This window comes from Mustelus asterias, chromosome 14, assembly GCF_964213995.1.
Source record: "Mustelus asterias chromosome 14, sMusAst1.hap1.1, whole genome shotgun sequence".
Lineage (NCBI taxonomy): Eukaryota > Metazoa > Chordata > Chondrichthyes > Carcharhiniformes > Triakidae > Mustelus > Mustelus asterias.
In genome coordinates this window covers 102,959,755-102,977,747 of record NC_135814.1, presented here as the reverse complement: position 1 = coordinate 102,977,747, position 17,993 = coordinate 102,959,755, and the positions used below count along the sequence as shown (strand labels likewise).

The window sequence follows — 17,993 nt, the reverse complement described above, 5'->3', positions numbered from 1 at the left end:
TCAATGGCTCCTGGGGAAAGGGTAGTGAGTACGAACAAAATCTTTAAAAAGGAAACAAAATGATCCAAGATCATTGGGTTTATCTGTAACTTACCTTTGGCGTGTAATGCAGAAGCAGTTTACTTGTGAGGTCGGCCAGCTCTGAGTCCTGAGGTTTCAGTGGAGAAATGCAGTTCGGGCCTGTCACCAGGAAAAGAGCACATTTCAGAGAATCATAGAATCCCTACAGTGCAGGAGGAGGCCATTCAGCCCATTCGGTCTGCACTGACCACAATCCCACCCAGGCCCTATCCCCGTAACCCCACATATTTGCCCCGTTAATCCCTCTAACCTACATATCTCAGGACACTAAGGGGCAATTTAGCATGGCCAATCCACCTAACCTGCACATCTTTGGACTGTGGGAGGAAACCGGAGCACCCGGAGGAAACCCACGCAGACACGGGGAGAACGTGCAAACTCCACACAAACAGTGACCAGTGGCCGGAATTGAACCCGGGTCCCGGGCGCTGTGAGGCAGCAGTGCTAACCACTGTGCCATCGTGCCATCCCTTTTTCACATTTACACATATGTAATCTTTATCGTTCAAATCCAACACTTGGCAGCAATATCTTGTCACAAAATGAATTATAATGCAACATTACCAAGCACAGATTCAGTCATACAGCCTTTACGTCTGAAATGTATTTGATACCATGCAGACATCTCTACCCATGGAGATGCTGACGAGATATTAGTTGGTTATTAACCATTATTTTCCAATCTGTACAAACCATATAATGTGACGTAGTGCCACAACTCAGCCTGCATTTGACATTACAACTGGGGGAGGTGGTGGTATTGTCACTGGACTAGTAATCCACAGACCCAGGGTAATGCTCTGGGGACCCGGGTTCAAATCCCACCACGTCAGATGGGAAAATTTTAATTCAGTTTTTAAAAAAAAGTCTGGAATGACAGGTCTAATGACGACTGTGGGATTCTCTGTATGGCTTGCTTTAGTTAAAAGGCTTCATTTTAAAGGTATTTCTGCCTAATGTAACTAATCATGCTATGCTTTAATGCTAACTTAAGCTAACCTAGGCCGCATTTTAAAACTCAGCTTGGAATTCTGGGCTTTGAGCTTAGAAATTGACTACATTTGAAAATGCAATGTTCGCAAAGTTTTGCATAAACAGAAGCTTTCATGGTCACACAGCTGTGAATTGTTTTTGAAAGCTGGAGGCTGTACCCATCTCTTTAATAACACACATAACCAAATGCATATATTGTTAATAACAGCTTTGTGTTCAGTTCTGTTCAGTTGTGATGGATCCTGTACAAGCTTTTGGTTCGAGTTTGTATTGTCTCTCTCTCTCTCTCACCAGTAAATGAATATCTTTAACTTTCTGTAAATGCTAATTCTAAATGATGTTCAATGAATGGAGTTTTACTTCTGACCAGTTGTGCCTACGTCTATTCTAAGAAGAGAACAGACCCTACAATGACCATGAAACCACTGCCGATTGTTGCTCACCTGATAGATACAGAGCCTTCACTTGCGAGGATTGTAGTGCATCATGGAAGACTAGAACAGAGCCCAGCTGACCCTCCAGGGACGTCGGGGAGCCCCACTCGCTATCCTGAGTCCCGGCCGAAATGAGTTTAGTCACTGATTCCGGCTTACCCGAAAGGCCGCTCCAGGTGGACGAGGAAAGAATCGCGCTCAGAGATGCACGTCCAGAGGAGATGGACAAGGAGAATGGGGGATCGGGGATTTGTGAGGGCGGTGGGGTGGTGGTCCTCTGACCAGCTGATCCAATACAACACGAGGTAAAAGGCTGAGGTGGAGAGGAAACATTTAGCAAGGTTTCAGTGATAGAAATACAAAGAAATACCACAGCTTTTGCCCCGAACTGGAATATTTCATCAACTTTGCTTCTAATTTCCACCCTTCTGCTGCTGCTTTCTCCATCTCTGACCCTTCCCTTCGCTCTCTTGACTTCTTTGTCTACATTTCTGGGAATAGGCCATCAACCAAAATTCAGTATAAACCCACTGACTCCCACAGCTATCCGGCTAACACCTCCTCGTAGCCCGCTTCCTGTAAGGACTCTATTCCATTCTCCCAGTTTCTCTGCCTCCACTGTATCTGTTCAGGCAATGCAAACTTCCACGCTGGAACAAGAACACAAGGATTAGGGGCAGGGATAGGTCACTCAACCTCTCCAGCCTGCTCTGCCATTGGCTGATCTGATTGTGGCCTCAACTCCACTTTCCTGTCTGTCCCCCCAATCACCCATCATGCTTTGCTGATTTCATAGAATCGTTACAGTGCAGGAGGCCATTCGGCCCATTGAGGCTGCACTGACAACAATCCCACCAAGCCCCTATCCCCATAACTCTACCTATTTACACTGCTAGTCCCCTTGAAACTAAGGGGCAATTTAGCATGGCCAATCAACCTAACCCGCACATTTTTGGACTGTGGGAGGAAACTGGAGCACCCAGAGGAAACCCACGCAGACACAGGAGAGCGTGCAAACTCCGCACAGTCATCCAAGGCTGGGATTGAACCCAGATCCCTGACGCTGTGAGGCAGCAGTGCTAACCATTGTGCCACCCTGTGGTATTTCTAAAATCTAGCCTACCACTCATCTTTTTCTTTCAATATGACACTAAGATTAAATTCCTTAGCTAGCCACAAAATGGCGCATCCTTCTCCTAGAGTCTTTCTTTGCTGAGAGTTTGGAATATTTCCTGAAACATCTGCCACTGTTTCTCCGCTGTTCCACCATCCAACCCAGTTTCCCAGTTCACTTCTGCCAATTCTGTATTTCATACCCTTGTAATTGTCTTTATTTAAGTTTAAGATCTTAAGTCTTAGAGGTCGCATTTCTCATCCTTCTCTCCCTCAAACTGAATGTGAAATTCAACCATGTTATGATCGCTGCTACCTAGAGGCTCCTTTACTAATTAAACCTGCTTCATTGCACACTACTAGGTCTAGAATAGCCTGCTCACTGGTTGACTTTTAAATGTGCTGCTGTAAGAACTTTCCGACTTTCCTCAACCAAGGATTCTCCCACACGGTGTTTGACAGGGTTGTTGACTGTGTTTGTTCTGTTTCATGGATTTCTGCTCTTACCCATTCCTGTCCCTCCCAGAATCACATTAGGAGTCCTCCACAGCACCCTTCTTATGACCTGCCAGTTGACAACCTCCCAGACTCAACACTGAGTCCAGCAATTTGACATCATAACCTCTGCCCCCATTTCATTTTGTATCCCTTTGTTGGTTTGTTCTTATAGATCTTACCTTTACCCTTGTTCCCCTTAGTTGAAGGGTCAGTTACAAGGGGACACAAGTTAAAAGTGAGGGGTGGGAGGTTTAAGGGGGGGGGTGGATGTGAGGAAAAAGCTTTTTCCCCATAGGGTGGTGAGGGTCTGGAATGAGCTGCCTGGGAGGGTGGTGGAGGTGGGATGTCTCACATCCTTTAAAAAGCATTTGATTTGATTTATTATTGTCACATATATTAGTATACAGTGAAAAGTACCTGGATGAGTACTTGTCACGTCATAACATTCAAGGCTATAGGCCAAGTGGGATTAGGTGGGCAGGTCTGGAGAGAGATTGGGTAAACTGGGGTTGTTCTCCCTGGAAAGACGGAGAATGAGGGGAGATCTAATAGAGGTGTACAAGATTATGAAGGGGATAGATAGGGTGAACAGTGGGAAGCTTTTTCCCAGGTCGGAGGTGACGATCACGAGGGGTCACGGGCTGAAGGTGAGAGGGGCGAAGTATAACTCAGATATCAGAGGGACGTTTTTTTACACAGAGGGTGGTGGGGGCCTGGAATGCGCTGCCAAGTAGGGTGGTGGAGGCAGGCACGCTGACATCGTTTAAGGCTTACCTGGATAGCCACATGAGCAGCCTGGGAATGGAGGGATACAAACGATTGGTCTAGTTGGACCAAGGAGCGGCACAGGCATGGAGGGCCGAAGGGCCTGTTTCCTGTGCTGTACTGTTCTTTGTCTGGGCCTTTCATGCATTGGTGCAGACTCGATGGGCTGAAGGGCCTCTTCGGTAAGGGAATTAGGGGTTATGGGGATCAGGCGGGTAAGTGGAACTGATCCACTTCAGATCAGCCATGATCTTATTGAATGGCGGGGCAGGCTCGAGGGGCTAGATGGCCTACTCCTGCTCCTATTTCTTATGTTCTTATGTTCTGCACTGTGGGATTCTGTGAACCATAGAATCCCTTACACTGCAGAAAAAGGCTAAAGCATAACATTCAGATTCAGGTGGTTGGTGAACACAATGCCTCGTGTTATTTATCAGAAATTTAAGCTGGTAAGCAGTAAGCTCTGGAAACAGTGGCTGGCGTGACCAGTGAAAGTGGTAAATGGTTTAGTCTGCTGGGGATAACTCACGTGAAATAAAAGTGAAATACTCTCACAAACTGCAAAATATTTTCTTCATTTGTCACAGACGTCATTCATTTAATGGAACAAAACTGGGCCTTTTCTTGAATGCCCTCTAGGACACCTCCTTGCCCAACTCACCGTGCAAACCGCCCATTCCATTGCCAGCTCACAGAACATCTTCTGCCGTGACCAAGGCATCGTCCCTATTCTCTATACCCTCCCGAAAGCCCGCTAGCCTAGACACAACTGAAATATACCGCGGCTGAAAACACAAAGGAAAATACGCCAGTTATAAAACCTTACCTCATTCATAGTGGGGAATTTGAGAGGCGCAGAAAGCTTCTGCTGGCCATTAACATAGATGTACACCAGGCTCTGACCAAAGGGACGCTTTGCTGGGACATGTACCACAGCTATACTATGCTGTTAAGAGAAACAATCACAGCTCAGCTGAACAGTTAAAGTAACCTGGTCACTTGCAGCATTCATAATGGGTGCGTCAACACTAGAGCACACATCCAAATGCTTAAAAAAAGGACATTTACCCAACAATTGAGGACACAGATGAAGTCAATTTTTATATTTTATGTTGCACGCCTTTGTATAGAAAAGGTGGAATGAGCAGCCTGTTTCTAGTCCTCAAGAATAACAGGTTCTTTGATGACCACAGTGGGACAAGTTACTGCAATCTGACCACAACCCCAGCATCCCCAAGCAATTATTCTAACAGTGTGTGGGAAACACCACAGCCTCACCTTTGCATGGCTTCAATAAGGAATTCAATGGAATGGAGGATTAGAATCTGTGCCTTTACACTCCATGCACCACCTTAATCCTCCAAAGGAGGATTGGACAGCCGTGACTAAACCACACGCATGTAAATCTACTTTTCAACATTGTCAGCCTATGGATCCAGAATATGGGTTCATATTACTAAGCTGGTTGGAAGGTTCCCTAAGATTCACATCCTGATTCCTGACCTGACCCACGGTTCTCGCGATACCATAGTTGGAGCAGTACCAATCCAGCCTTCCAACATCCGCTTGGTTGGTGACATTGAAGGATAGAATGCCAAAGTGACCTCCAGTCTAGCTAGTCTACAACAGCTCGTGACATAGATTGGAAATGAATGTATGAACCCTCACTCATAGGCTCCTGCCCTACTCCAGAAACAAGCAACACTGATTCACTGTCGCTGAGTCAAAATCCTGGAACTCCCTCCCTAACAGCACTGTGGGTGTATCTACACAGTAAGAAGTCTCACAACACCAGGTTCAAGTCCAACAGGTTTATTTGGTAGCAAATACCATTATGGTATTTGCTACCAAATAAACCTGTTGGACTTTAACCTGGTGTTGTGAGACTTCTTACTGTGTTCACTCCAGTCCAATGCCGGCATCTCCACATCATGGTGTACCTACACCACAGGGACTGCAGCGGGTTCAAGAAGGCGGCTCACCACCACCTTCCCAAGGGGCAATTAGGGATGCGCAATAAATGTTGGCCCAGCCAGCATCCCATCCCATAAATGAATTTTTTTAAAAAGGCTGACACTCAAATCCTTTGGATTGGAGGTCTAAACCCCTCAGATGTGTGCACAAGAGCCCACAGCAAGAAAGAGCAGGGAGGTTTTCCCCAGTCACCTGGCCAACATTCCTCCCTCAATCAGTGTCACTAAATAACAAATTATCTGACGATCATCGCATTGCTGTTTGTGGAACTGTCCCAGTCCCAAATCGGTGGCTGCCTTTTCTACAATTGACACTCCGTGGACCAACAAGGGGGAGCACTCACAAATATTACAGTGGGTGTGAAGTGTGTAAGGGCGCCCCGCAGTTGTGAAAGGAAACAGGGTGAAAGGATACACGACATAGGTAAGTGTATCAACTGAAACTGAACTTGAATCTCAAGAGGTTTGTCTTTTCATGTGAACACTGTGGGGGCTGAAAGAGGAGGGCACACAGCAGCTGTGCTCAGGGTGCAGTGACCCAGAGGCCAAAGCAACAAAACATATCCCAGCGCGAGGCCAGGCTCTTACCCAGAGGGAGTCACAGAAGCAGTGGTCGGGCAGCATCACTGTCATGTATTCCTTCTTTGTGCAAACTGCTACGACCAGCCCTCCTGCAGAGGTCAGAAAGGCTTCAAACCCCGTCCCGCTGGCTGTGAAAAAACTGAACAAAGCATCGCAGATTAAGACATTTTGTGCCCTCGCTTAAGAGTGGAAAAGCTGCAAACAAAAACCCGCACGATGCCAAAACACCTTTAGTACTTGGAGCCGATGGGACATTCTTTCAGGAATTACAGTTTATCTCGACGCGGCGATCAACTTAAATTCAGAACACAAGGGCTAAATCTGCAGAATACACAAGCTCCTAGAAATGCAGATTAAATGCCAACTGCGAGAGAAATGGTTTTTTTTCACATATATCGCTCCAGCATGAGGCATTCCAGCAATATCCCGAGTTCTTATGTTGGAACGGATTCCTCGGAGTCCAGTGGAATGGGGTGGGGTGGGAGGACAGCTGTCATAGAGTCATAGAGGTTTACAGCATGGAAACAGGCCCTTCGGCCCAACCTGTCCATGCCGCCCTTTTTTTTAACCCCTAAGCTAGTCCCAATACCCCCGCATTTGGCCCATATCCCTCTATACCCATCGTACCCATGTGGCTGTCTAAACGCTTTTTAAAAGACAAAATTGTACCCGCCTCTACTACCACCTCTGGCAGCTCGTTCCAGACACTCACCACCCTCTGTGTGAAAAAATTGCCCCTCTGGACCCTTTTGTATCTCTCCCCTCTCACCTTAAACCTATGCCCTCTAGTTTTAGACTCCCCTACCTTTGGGAAAAGATATTGATCTCTGCCCCTCATTATTTTATAGACCTCTATAAGATCACCCCTCAGCCTCCTACGCTCCAGGGAAAAAAGTCCCAGTCTATCCAGCCTCTCCTTATAACTCAGTCCATCAAGTCCCGGTAACATCCTAGTAAATCTTTTCTGTGCTCTTTCTAGTACTGTCAGGAGCCACATCTAGGATACCAGGGACCAGTGGACAAGGAGCCCTGGGTCAAGAGTCAGGCATCTTATCTAGCCGGCTCAGGATAGTCCATGCAGAAATCTGGAGTGGAAATGATCAGTCTGATTATATATCTAACTAATTTCAGTGGCTTGTCAGTCCTGGAATTAGCCCAAAACCAGGAAGGAGTTACGTATTGTGTTATTTTTGGATTACAACGTGGAAAGTTTGAAATTAATTTGAAAGCTATATTCTTTTCATTCACATCTTATATGCAAGCTAACTTACTTGATCTTTTACTATTGGTCTAATTTGAAAAGAATACCTGCCTTCAGGAAGATAAGGCACACACATATGAAGGTGGCTGCAGTATCTAATTTCCAAAACAATGGGTCCATTCTTCAAAACTCCAGATCACGTAATTGTTTGACTACCTATTGATCAATAAAGGGATATTCCTGGTCGTACGCCAGGAACACGGGTTCAATTCCCGGCTTGGGTCACTGTCTGTGGGGAGTTTACACATTCTGTCTGCGTGAGTTTCCTCCGGGTGCTCCGGTTTCCTCCCACAGTCCAAAGATGTGCAGGTTAGGTGGTTTGGCCATGCTAAATTGCCCCTTAGTGTCAGGGGGACTAGCGGGGTAAATACATGGGGTTACAGGGATAAGGCCTGGGTGGGATGCTCTGTCGGGCAAAGTCAGTGCCTCCTCCTGCACCATAGGGATTCTATGAACACTCAGCTTATTTCGCAGAACCCCACATAAAATCAAAATCACACACATACCTCACTGCAGTTCAAAATCCGACACAAGCAAGTTTGGAATGGCCACAAATAATCCAATGTGCACAGCTAGGCATGTTGCTAAATTTCACACACACACTCAGGAAGGTGATGGGGCTCTTGTGGCGCAGTGGGTTAGCGTCCCTGCCTCTGAGCCAGGAGCTCCGGGTTCAAGTCCCACCCCAGGACCTGATGGTCATGGAAGGTGCGTTCGTAATGCGCGGCCAGCAGGCTGAGCATCAACTTGCATAATCCTCCCCAACATGGCAATGGCTGGCGGTAAGAGTGGGAGAGACTTCTGGTCAGCCAATGGCAATGGCGAAAGTGGGAGAGCCATGCTTGATGTGGAGCGGAATCACTCGAGCTGTCAGCCTCCAGTGACAGGCTAGCGGCCTGTTCCGGGAAAACCCTTGCTGGGAGAACATATAAAAGGCTGCCTTGTACACCACCAGGCGCTGGAAGAGAAACAACAACTCAGGGAGAGGAGGTCAGTCATTCATCCACATGAGCTTGCTCCATCGTCCAATGAGATCATGGCTGATCTGTGACCTAACTCTCTATGGCCTTCTTCGGCCCATTTCCCTGAACACCTTTCGATAACAAGAATCGACCAGTTATCGACCAATCTCATTACTAAAATTAACAATTGACCTGACATCAACTGCCATTTGCAAAAGAGATTTTAAACCCTCGAGCATCACCTGTGTGCACAAGTGTTTCCTAATTGCACTCTTGAAAGGTCTGGGCACTAATTGTTCACACAATGATCTGAGTTCTACCTTCTCCAACCAGAAATAGTTTTTCTCTGTCGCATCTGCTCCCTTTAATGTCTTGAAACCTCCTATCAAATCAGCCCCTTATCCTTCTAAATACCAGGGAATATACCTCTCGTGTGTATGATCGACAGGGAATATACCCCAGTGTATATGATCTCTACCTGGGAATATACCCTAGTCTGTGTGATCGACAGGGAATATACCCCAGTGTGTGTGATCGACAGGGAATATACCCCAGTGTGTGTGATCGACAGGGAATATACCCCAGTGTGTGTGATCGACAGGGAATATACCCCAGTGTGTGTGATCGACAGGGAATATACCCCAGTGTGTGTGATCGACAGGGAATATACCCCAGTGTGTGTGATCGACAGGGAATATACCCCAGTGTGTGTGATCGACAGGGAATATACCCCAGTGTGTGTGATCGACAGGGAATATACCCCAGTGTGTGTGATCGACAGGGAATATACCCTAGTGTGTGTGATCGACAGGGAATATACCCCAGTGTGTGTGATCGACAGGGAATATACCGTAGTGTGTGTGATCGACAGGGAATATACCCTAGTGTGTGTGATCGACAGGGAATATACCCCAGTGTGTGTGATCGACAGGGAATATACCCCAGTGTGTGTGATCGACAGGGAATATACCCCAGTGTGTGTGATCGACAGGGAATATACCCCAGTGTGTGTGATCGACAGGGAATATACCCCAGTGTGTGTGATCGACAGGGAATATACCCCAAGTTTGTACGCTGACCTCACTGAAATTCTAGTGGCAGTGTTTTCAGACAGTAAATGACATTTGAAAAAAATATATTAACCTTTCCTCGAGTTTCTTCATGTAACACACTGCAAGTGAATACAATCAAGAAAAAGTATATCTGAATGGAGAAATCATTGGAGAATTTCAGAAGGACCTCTGGCATCGGGTTCAAGACAATAATTTGTGCTTTGCTAGTGTGCACATTAACTTGTGTAGATTCCTAACAGGGTGTCGGCAAGCCTGGACTTCCATTGATTTGGCTCCATGATTGTGTTGGACAAAGTACTGCAGTGACTTCAAAGAACAAAGAACAATACAGCACAGGAACAGGCCCTTCGGCCCTCCAAGCCCGCGCCGCTCCCCGGTCCAGGATTGAATCCTGAATCCAGGATCCCCGCCCAATTTTCCAGCCTATCTACATCCTAATATCCTATCCACCGAGCTGTCCCTCACAGCTACGATGCTTTGTTCATCACAACCTATTAACTCACCCCCACCCCCCCATTCCAGACCATGTGATCTCCAGGGAGAGGCGAAAACCCAGAGTGAAAACCCCAGGGCCAATATGGGGAAAAAAAATCTGGGAAATTCCTCTCCGACCCCCTGAGGCGATCGAAACGAGTCCAGGAGATCACACTGGCCCTGATCAGAAAATGCTTCCCAACCCTATTCATTTCCACTTCTGCTTTACGAACACCATCTGAATTCCCTGCCCCCGAGACAGGTTCCCAACTATCCGCAGTCTCCCATTGTCTTTGGCAGTGCGGCTGGTCAGGAAGCACTCCCACTCTTACCGCCTGTCATCAGGCTTACTGGAAGGGTTTACATGGCAGGCTGATCACCTGTTGGGCCACATTATGAACACTCGCACTCCGTGGCCATCAAGCTGAAGGCTTGATAACAGAGCTTCCTTTTTCAATTCAGTTATGGGACATGGGCATCACTTGCAAGCCCAGCATTTATTGCCCATCCCTAATTGCCCCTTGAGAAAAGGTATTGCTGAGCCGCCTTCCTGAACCGCTGCAATCCCTGTGATGTAGGTACACGCACAGTGCTGTTAGGGAGGGAGTTCCAGGATCTTTTACCCAGCGACAGTGAAGGAACAGCTGATATATTTCCAACTCAGGATGGGGAGTGGCTTGGAGGGGAACCTGTGGGTGGTGGTGTTCCCAGGTATCTGCTGCCTTTGTCCTTCTAAACCAGTGTTTTTCAGAGTGGAGGTCACGACCTGCAGGTTGGTCGCGGGATATTGAAAAATGGTTGCCAAAAATGATCCCCAAAGATCGGCTGGCCTTTCTTCCTGTTTTCTCACTGGGTAAACTCTCGTTGCAGGACAGTGTATGCCCACACGAGGCAAGAATAAACAGGCCAGCGTGCCCTGTACCGGCACTTGGTGACAATTCTTTTTCCCCTTCTAGTAAGCCAACTGTAGATATGGATTATTTTGTTAGGTGGAAGAGCAGGCCAAAGACAAGTGCTAAGTGAGCATGGGTCACGAGGGATGGCCATTTGGTAAACATGGGTCACCGGGAAAGAGTTTGAAAAACACTGTCCTGGATGTGGGTGTCACTGTTTGGAAGGTGCTGCCTAAGGAGCCTCAGTGAATTCCTGCAATGTAACTTATGGATGGCACACAGGGCTGACAATGTGCGTTGGTGGTGGAGGGAGTGAATTTTTAAAAAATTCATTCGTGGGACATGGGCGTCGCTGGCTGGGCCACTATTTATTGCCCATCTCTAGTTGCCCGAGGGCAGTTGAGAGTCAACCACATTGCTGTGGTCTGGAGTCACATGTAGGCCAGACCAGGTAAGGATAGTAGATTTCCTTCTCTAAAGGACATTAGTGAACCAGATGGGTTTTTCCAACAATGGTTTCATGGTCATCAGTAGATTCTTAATTCCAGATTTTTTAAAAATTGAATTTGGGCGGCACAGTGGTTAGCACTGCTGCTTCACAGCTCCAGGGACCTGGGCTCGAATCCCGGCTTGGGTCACTGTCTGTGTGGAGTTTGCACATTCTCCCCGTGTCTGCGTGGGTTTCCTCCGGGTGCTCCGGTTTCCTCCCACAGTCCAAAGATGTGCGGGTTAGGTTGATTGGCCATTCTAAATTGCCCCTTAGTGACCCGGGATGCAAAGGTTAGAGGGATTAGTGGGTAAATATGTAGGGATATGGGGATGGGCCTGGGTGGGATTGTGGTTGGTGCAGACTCGATGGGCCGAATGGCCTCTCTCTGCACTGTAGGATTCTATATCATGAATTCAAATTCCACCATCTGCCGTGGCGGGATTCGAACCCGTGTCCCCAGAACATTAGCTGAGTTTCTGATTAATGCTCTAGTATTAATACCACTCGGCCATCGCCGTGTGGAAGGTGTGCCTGTAGATGGAATGGATTTTTTTCCAATTCAGCATTATGGAGCGGGTATTTACTGCGTATTGTAAATTCCTGCTCAGTAGAATCATAGAATCCCTACAGTGCAGAAGGAGGCCAATCGGCCCATCGAGTCTGTACTGACCACAATCCCACCCGGCCCTATCCCCGCAACCCCACATACTTACCCTATTAGTTCCCCTGACACTAAGGGGCAATTTAGCATGGCCAATCCACCTAACCCGCACATCTTTGGAGACATCATCTGAAAACGAATTCCTTGCTCAGTATCAGGCTGCCCTCCACGGAATACATTCAATCCCAGTGGTCACATCGTTTCTCTACTTGTACATTAAAATATATTTCACCAAATGCTCTCAAGGCTCACTGCTCGATGGGAAGAGTTTTCACCATCCTTATCAACAAGACCCACAGGTTCCGCACAAGTTTCAGCACTGGGGGACATTGCTTGCACTATTCATGGAACAAGCATTCAGACTCAAGTCTGTGGTTGCAGTTTCCTTTTGCTTCCAAACACAATACACATAAATATCATTCCCGAACAGCTATTTTAAAACTAAACACCATTTAATAAACCCATCGGAACTTCATTTAAAGACGTAAATAGCCTACAAAGTACAGAGGCAAGTGAGAGGGAATTCGCCAGCACAGCACAAACTCTGGTTGAACAGCGGATGCTGAAATGCCAGGAGTCGGGCTGGCTGATGGGCAAGTTGATGGTGGATGCAATGTGATTGCTGGTTGAATTTCCAGGGCCAATACGAGAGCGCATAACATTCTGATGGAACATTGATTTCTGACCAACTTTCTTCAGGGATATCTTTCTAGTGAAAACACCCTATCCTCCCCCTATGACTAAGAATGAGAGCTCCAGGATAAAAACAGAGGCACCGTGAAGAGCACCGTGTAGAACCAACAGGCTTCAAGTTACAATGGGAAGGTCAAACCATTCAGTCCGCCAGCACGACCTTGAACATCCAGGTTTTCTAAGCTCATACAAAGCTAGGCGAGCAAGTGAGCTGTGTGGAGGGCACAAAGAGGCTGCAAAGGGATAGAGGCTGGTTAAGTGAGTGGGCAAGAGCATGTCAAATGAAATATACTGTGGGGAAGTGTGAAGTCAGCCACGTAAGAAGGCAAAGTAGAAAAGGTGAACATTTTCTGAGAGACTGGGAAATGTTGGTATTCAGAAGGACCTGGGTGGCATCGTACTCGAGTCACAGAAACGTGACAAGCAGATCCAGAGAGCAATTAGAAAAGTAAGCGGTATGTTAGCCTTTATTGCAAGGGGATTGGAGTACACCAGCTATGAAATTTTATTGCAATTGTATAGGAACTTGTTGAGAACACTCTAGACTCCTCAGTACAGGAAAGGTAAGAGTGGAATGGAGGATTGTGACTGGGATTTTGTGACAATAGAAGCAAAACTTGGTCCAGTTCTTCTAAGAAAATGAGGCAGAAATGTAATTTAAACAAAAGTCCGTGGTTCATAACTGCTGCCAATAACTGGGTGTCCGAATAGTGGTGCCGACTCTGGCTGACATTCTGAGAAATGTCTTCGGAGGGTCGAGTGGCGGAGTAAAGTAAAATAAAGTTTATTTATTAGTGTCACAAGTAGGCTTCCATCAACATTGCAATGAGGTTACTGTGAAATTCTCCTAGTCGCCACACTCTGGCGCCTGTTCGGGTACACTGAGGGAGAATTTAGCACAGCCAATGCACCTAACCAGCACGCCTTTCAGACTGTGGGAGGAAACCGGAGCACCCGGAGGAAACCCACGCAGACATGGGGAGAACGTGCAAACTCCACACAGACAGCGACCCAAGCCGGGAATCGAACCCGGGTCCCTGGTGCTGTGAGGCAGCAGTGCTAACCACTGTGCCACCGTGCCGCCCTCCATAGTGGTATTGACTCCAGGATTAGTAATCCAAAAACCAGGAGTAATGCTCTGGGGGCCCAGGTTCAAATCCCACCATGATGGTTAAATTTGAATCCAATAAAATCTGGTATTAAAAGTCTAACGATGACTGTGAAACCATTGAAACCCATCTTCAGGGAAGGAAATCTGCCGTCTTTACCCAGTCTGGCCTACATGTGACTCCAGAGCCACAGCAATGTGTTTGACTCAACTGCCCTTTGAAATGGCCGAGTGAGACACTCAGTTGAAGCGTGGGAAAGAAATGCTGGCTTAGCCGGCGATGCTCACAGCCCATGAACAATATGAGTTATTGTCAACTGGCTCTCCCCCAGAATCCCGCCACTGATCAATCAACATGTCAGTCATCATGGAGCTTCACCTCCAAGCCACTCGCCATCCTGACTTGGAAATATATCGACCGTTCCTTCACTGTCACTGGGTCAAAATCCTGAAATTCCCTTCCTAACAGCACTGTGGGTGTACCTACACCACATGGACTGCAGCGGGTTCAAGAAGGCAGCTCACCACCACCTTCTCAATTAAGGATAGGCAATAAACACGGGCCTAGCCCCCACATCCCATAAATAAATTCTTTTAAAATTCTAACTGCAGCATATAACCTGAGATTTCTCTCATGTCTCCCTCACCGAAAATCCAGTTTTGCTCCAGAGATAAGCAAGATTCACGGCAAGAAGCAAAACTCAATCCAGATAAAACCAGGCACAGGATTGAATCAGGGCTCAAGACTCTGACTCCTGCACTTCTCCACGTGGCTTAGGCACGGTTACAAACTCTGCTGGAGGTTACATCAGTAAAAACAGCTTTCCTCTCACCCCATCATCTCTAAAAACTAACAAGCAAGAGAGTTCAAAGAGAATGGGGAAAAAGACACCTTTTTTAAAAAATGCCCTTAGGATTTTACAGCAAGTGGCAGGAATGAAGTTTCAGCTGAAGTTGTTCTCCTTGGAGCAAAGGAGAATGAAGAACAGTTTGATCAAGGTGCACAAGACTATTTTTATTCTTGTAGGACATGGGCATCACTGGCTAATTACCCTCGAGAAGATTATGACAGCGTTAGGTAATGTCTACAGGGCAGAAGGAGGCCTTTCGACCCATCGAGGCTGCACCCACAACAGCCCCATCCAGACCCTATCCCCGTAACCCCAAGCATTTACACTGCTAATCCCCCGACACTAAGAGGGGAATATCCCCGTTGGTGGGGGGGGCAGGTCATGCAAACGTCCATTGACCTGGGGGGGGGGGGGGGGGGGATTTTCCGGTTTTGGGGCAAGCGCAGCTGGAAAAATCCCATCCTAAGGGTCAATATAGCATGGTTAATTCACCTAACCCACACATCTTTGGGCTGTGGGAGGAAACCAGAGCACCCGGAGGAAACCCACGCAGACACGGGGAGGACGTGCAGACTCCACATAGACAGTGACCCAGAATCGAACCCGGGTCCCTGGCGCTGTGAGGCAGCAGTGCTAACCACTGTGCCACCGTGCCGCCCCAGTTAATTAGAGTCTGGCTCTTCTGTACCCATGGACGAAGAAAATGCAGCTCAGTGATCGCCACTATTTTTCAAACAAGGGCCACTTTCACAGAAAAGTTGTGATGTGAGTGAGAGCCAGACAAAAACATAACACGACCCCAGTGGTTGAACACTCACTCTATGGAGGTTGCTATGGTACTAACTGTTACTGTACAATGCACATACTTAGATATACTTATTGGTAAATAGTGTACCACGTCGTCAACGTGACGGGTAAAGGCGGCTGACTTTGGATAGGCCCGGTACACATTGTGTAATGTTAAAAAATGAAAGGAACATAATGTTGGGTTGTGTTCTGGCTCACCACAGGGATATTCCCCTCTTCGTGTCGGGGGATTAGCAGTGTAAATGCTTGGGGGTTACGGGGTTAGGGTCTGGATGGGGCTGTTGTGGGTGCAGCCTCAATGGGCCGAAAGGGCTCCTTCTGCCCTGCAGGCATTACCTGGAGGATAAAGCGGTTACTGAAAATGGACGGATAGAGTTGGGGAGCCACACTTGGGGCAGGATTTTCCAGCCACGCTCACCCCAAAACAGGAAAATCCCACCCAAGGTCAATGGACCTTTGCATGGTCCGTGCCCTGCCCGCTATGATTCTCATGGAGGGCGCGACGGGAAAATTCCACCCTTCGTGTTGATGGGAGCCACCACTGGCCCACAGGCCTTGCCTTGGGCGGCACGGTGACACAGTGGTTAGCACTGCTCCCTCACAGCGCCAGGGACCCGGGTTCAATTCCGGCCTTGGGTGACACTGTCTGGGAGGACTCTGCACGTTCTCCCCGTGTCTGCATGGGTTTCCTCCGGGTGCTCCGGTTTCCTCCCACAGTCCGAAAGATGTGCGGGTTTGGTGGATTGGCCATGCTAAATCACCCCTTCGTGTCAGGGGGGACTAGCTAGGGTAAATGCATGGGGTTATAGGGATAAGGCCTGGGTGGGATTGTTGTCGGTGCACTCGATGGACAGAATGGCCTCCTTCTGCACTGTAGGGTTCTATGATTCTACACTGCCTACAAGTGAAGTGGAAATGATGAATAATTTCCAAAGTGAAAATCTGGGCACTTGAGGGAAATGACTACGGGAGAGGCAGTGGAGATGGTGGGGGGAGGGGGAGATGGAATGGAACTGACTGGATTTCGCTAGAGAGAGTTGTGATGAACTCAACAGGCTGAATGGCCTCATACTGTGTCATAATGGCTCACAATCCTTCCAGGCTCCTGGGCAATCCAGGTGGCCGAGTGACAGACGTATGTCCGAGCTGTCCATTCCTATAGGATGGTAAGCAATAACTTTGGGGCGGGGGATTGGGCCACTACACAATGTAAGTGTGGACCAGAGAATCATAGAATCCCTACAGTGCAGAATGAGGCCATTCAGCCCATTGAGCCTGCACTGACCACAATCCCACCCAGGCCCTAACCCCATAACCCCACATATTTACCCTGCTAATCTCCCTGACACTAAGGGGCAATTTAGCATAGCCAATCCACCTAACCTACGCATCTTTGGACACTAAGGGGCAATTTAGCATGGCCAATCAACCTAACCTACACATCTTTGGACAGTGGGAGGAAACCGGAGCACCCGGAGGAAACCCACGCAGACACGGGGAGAATGTGCAAACTCCACACAGACTGGCAACCAAGGCCGGAATCGAACCTGGGTCCCTGGCGCTGTGAGGCAGCAGTGCTAACCACTGTCCACCGTACTGCCCAGTTGAACCACAAGAGTAAGAACAGTTCAATTTTGATAAAGGAGTTGTTTGTGTCCTACCTGTACAGCTGCTTTCTCTTGCTTCCTTTCCCAAAGATTCCACTGGCCTCTTGTCCCTGATCAAGACACAACCATGCGTAGAAGCTAAAAGCATAGCCAGGCCAACGCTGGATGGTGGGCACCATGATTCCTGCCATGCTGTGGGATAGGTTAAAGTACTGTAGTGCATTATCCAGTCCCTGTTTCCGGGCTATGCCCAGTATTGCACACGTCACAGGGACAACATAGGGATGGGCCTGTTTAGGATCGTCTGTCCTCAATAACCTCATCAACTGCAAGAGCTCTCCCGAGCTCAGTGACTGGCTGCCCAAAGAGCCCAGCAGTCCAATCAGATTCTCCGCAGAGGTACGATGTAGTCTAGCGTGGTAGTTCAATGTCACGAGGATCCGGCTCACAATATTGGCGTTGACGCAGAACGTGCGGCTTTGACGGTTGATGCAGCATATCCTCTTCAGCCAATCAGAAACAAAGATTTGTAGCTCAAAGGAGTCTAGCTCTGGAAGCCATTGGATGAGGAGCAGAAGGGGCTGGACGTTGCTGATTCCCAACATTCCGACAGAGGTGTGTTCACCTTCAATGGCCTGCAAGCAGAAAATAACACACAACATGCTCAGTACTTG

General features: G+C 47.8%; 1 protein-coding gene across 4 annotated transcripts in view; it reads right to left on the bottom strand.

The window, feature by feature from the left end:
- Positions 1-17,993, bottom strand: part of nbeal1 (neurobeachin-like 1) — a 277,142-nt gene that overhangs the window by 100,130 nt on the left and 159,019 nt on the right. For all 4 annotated transcript variants that reach the window (XM_078228982.1, XM_078228984.1, XM_078228983.1 and 1 more), the window contains 5 exons: positions 17,374-17,954; positions 6,446-6,578; positions 4,711-4,830; positions 1,518-1,821; positions 95-180 (listed from right to left, as the gene is read on the bottom strand). In XM_078228982.1, the coding sequence (XP_078085108.1) occupies positions 95-180; positions 1,518-1,821; positions 4,711-4,830; positions 6,446-6,578; positions 17,374-17,954 (1,224 nt within the window). The remainder of the gene's footprint in view (positions 1-94; positions 181-1,517; positions 1,822-4,710; positions 4,831-6,445; positions 6,579-17,373; positions 17,955-17,993) is intronic.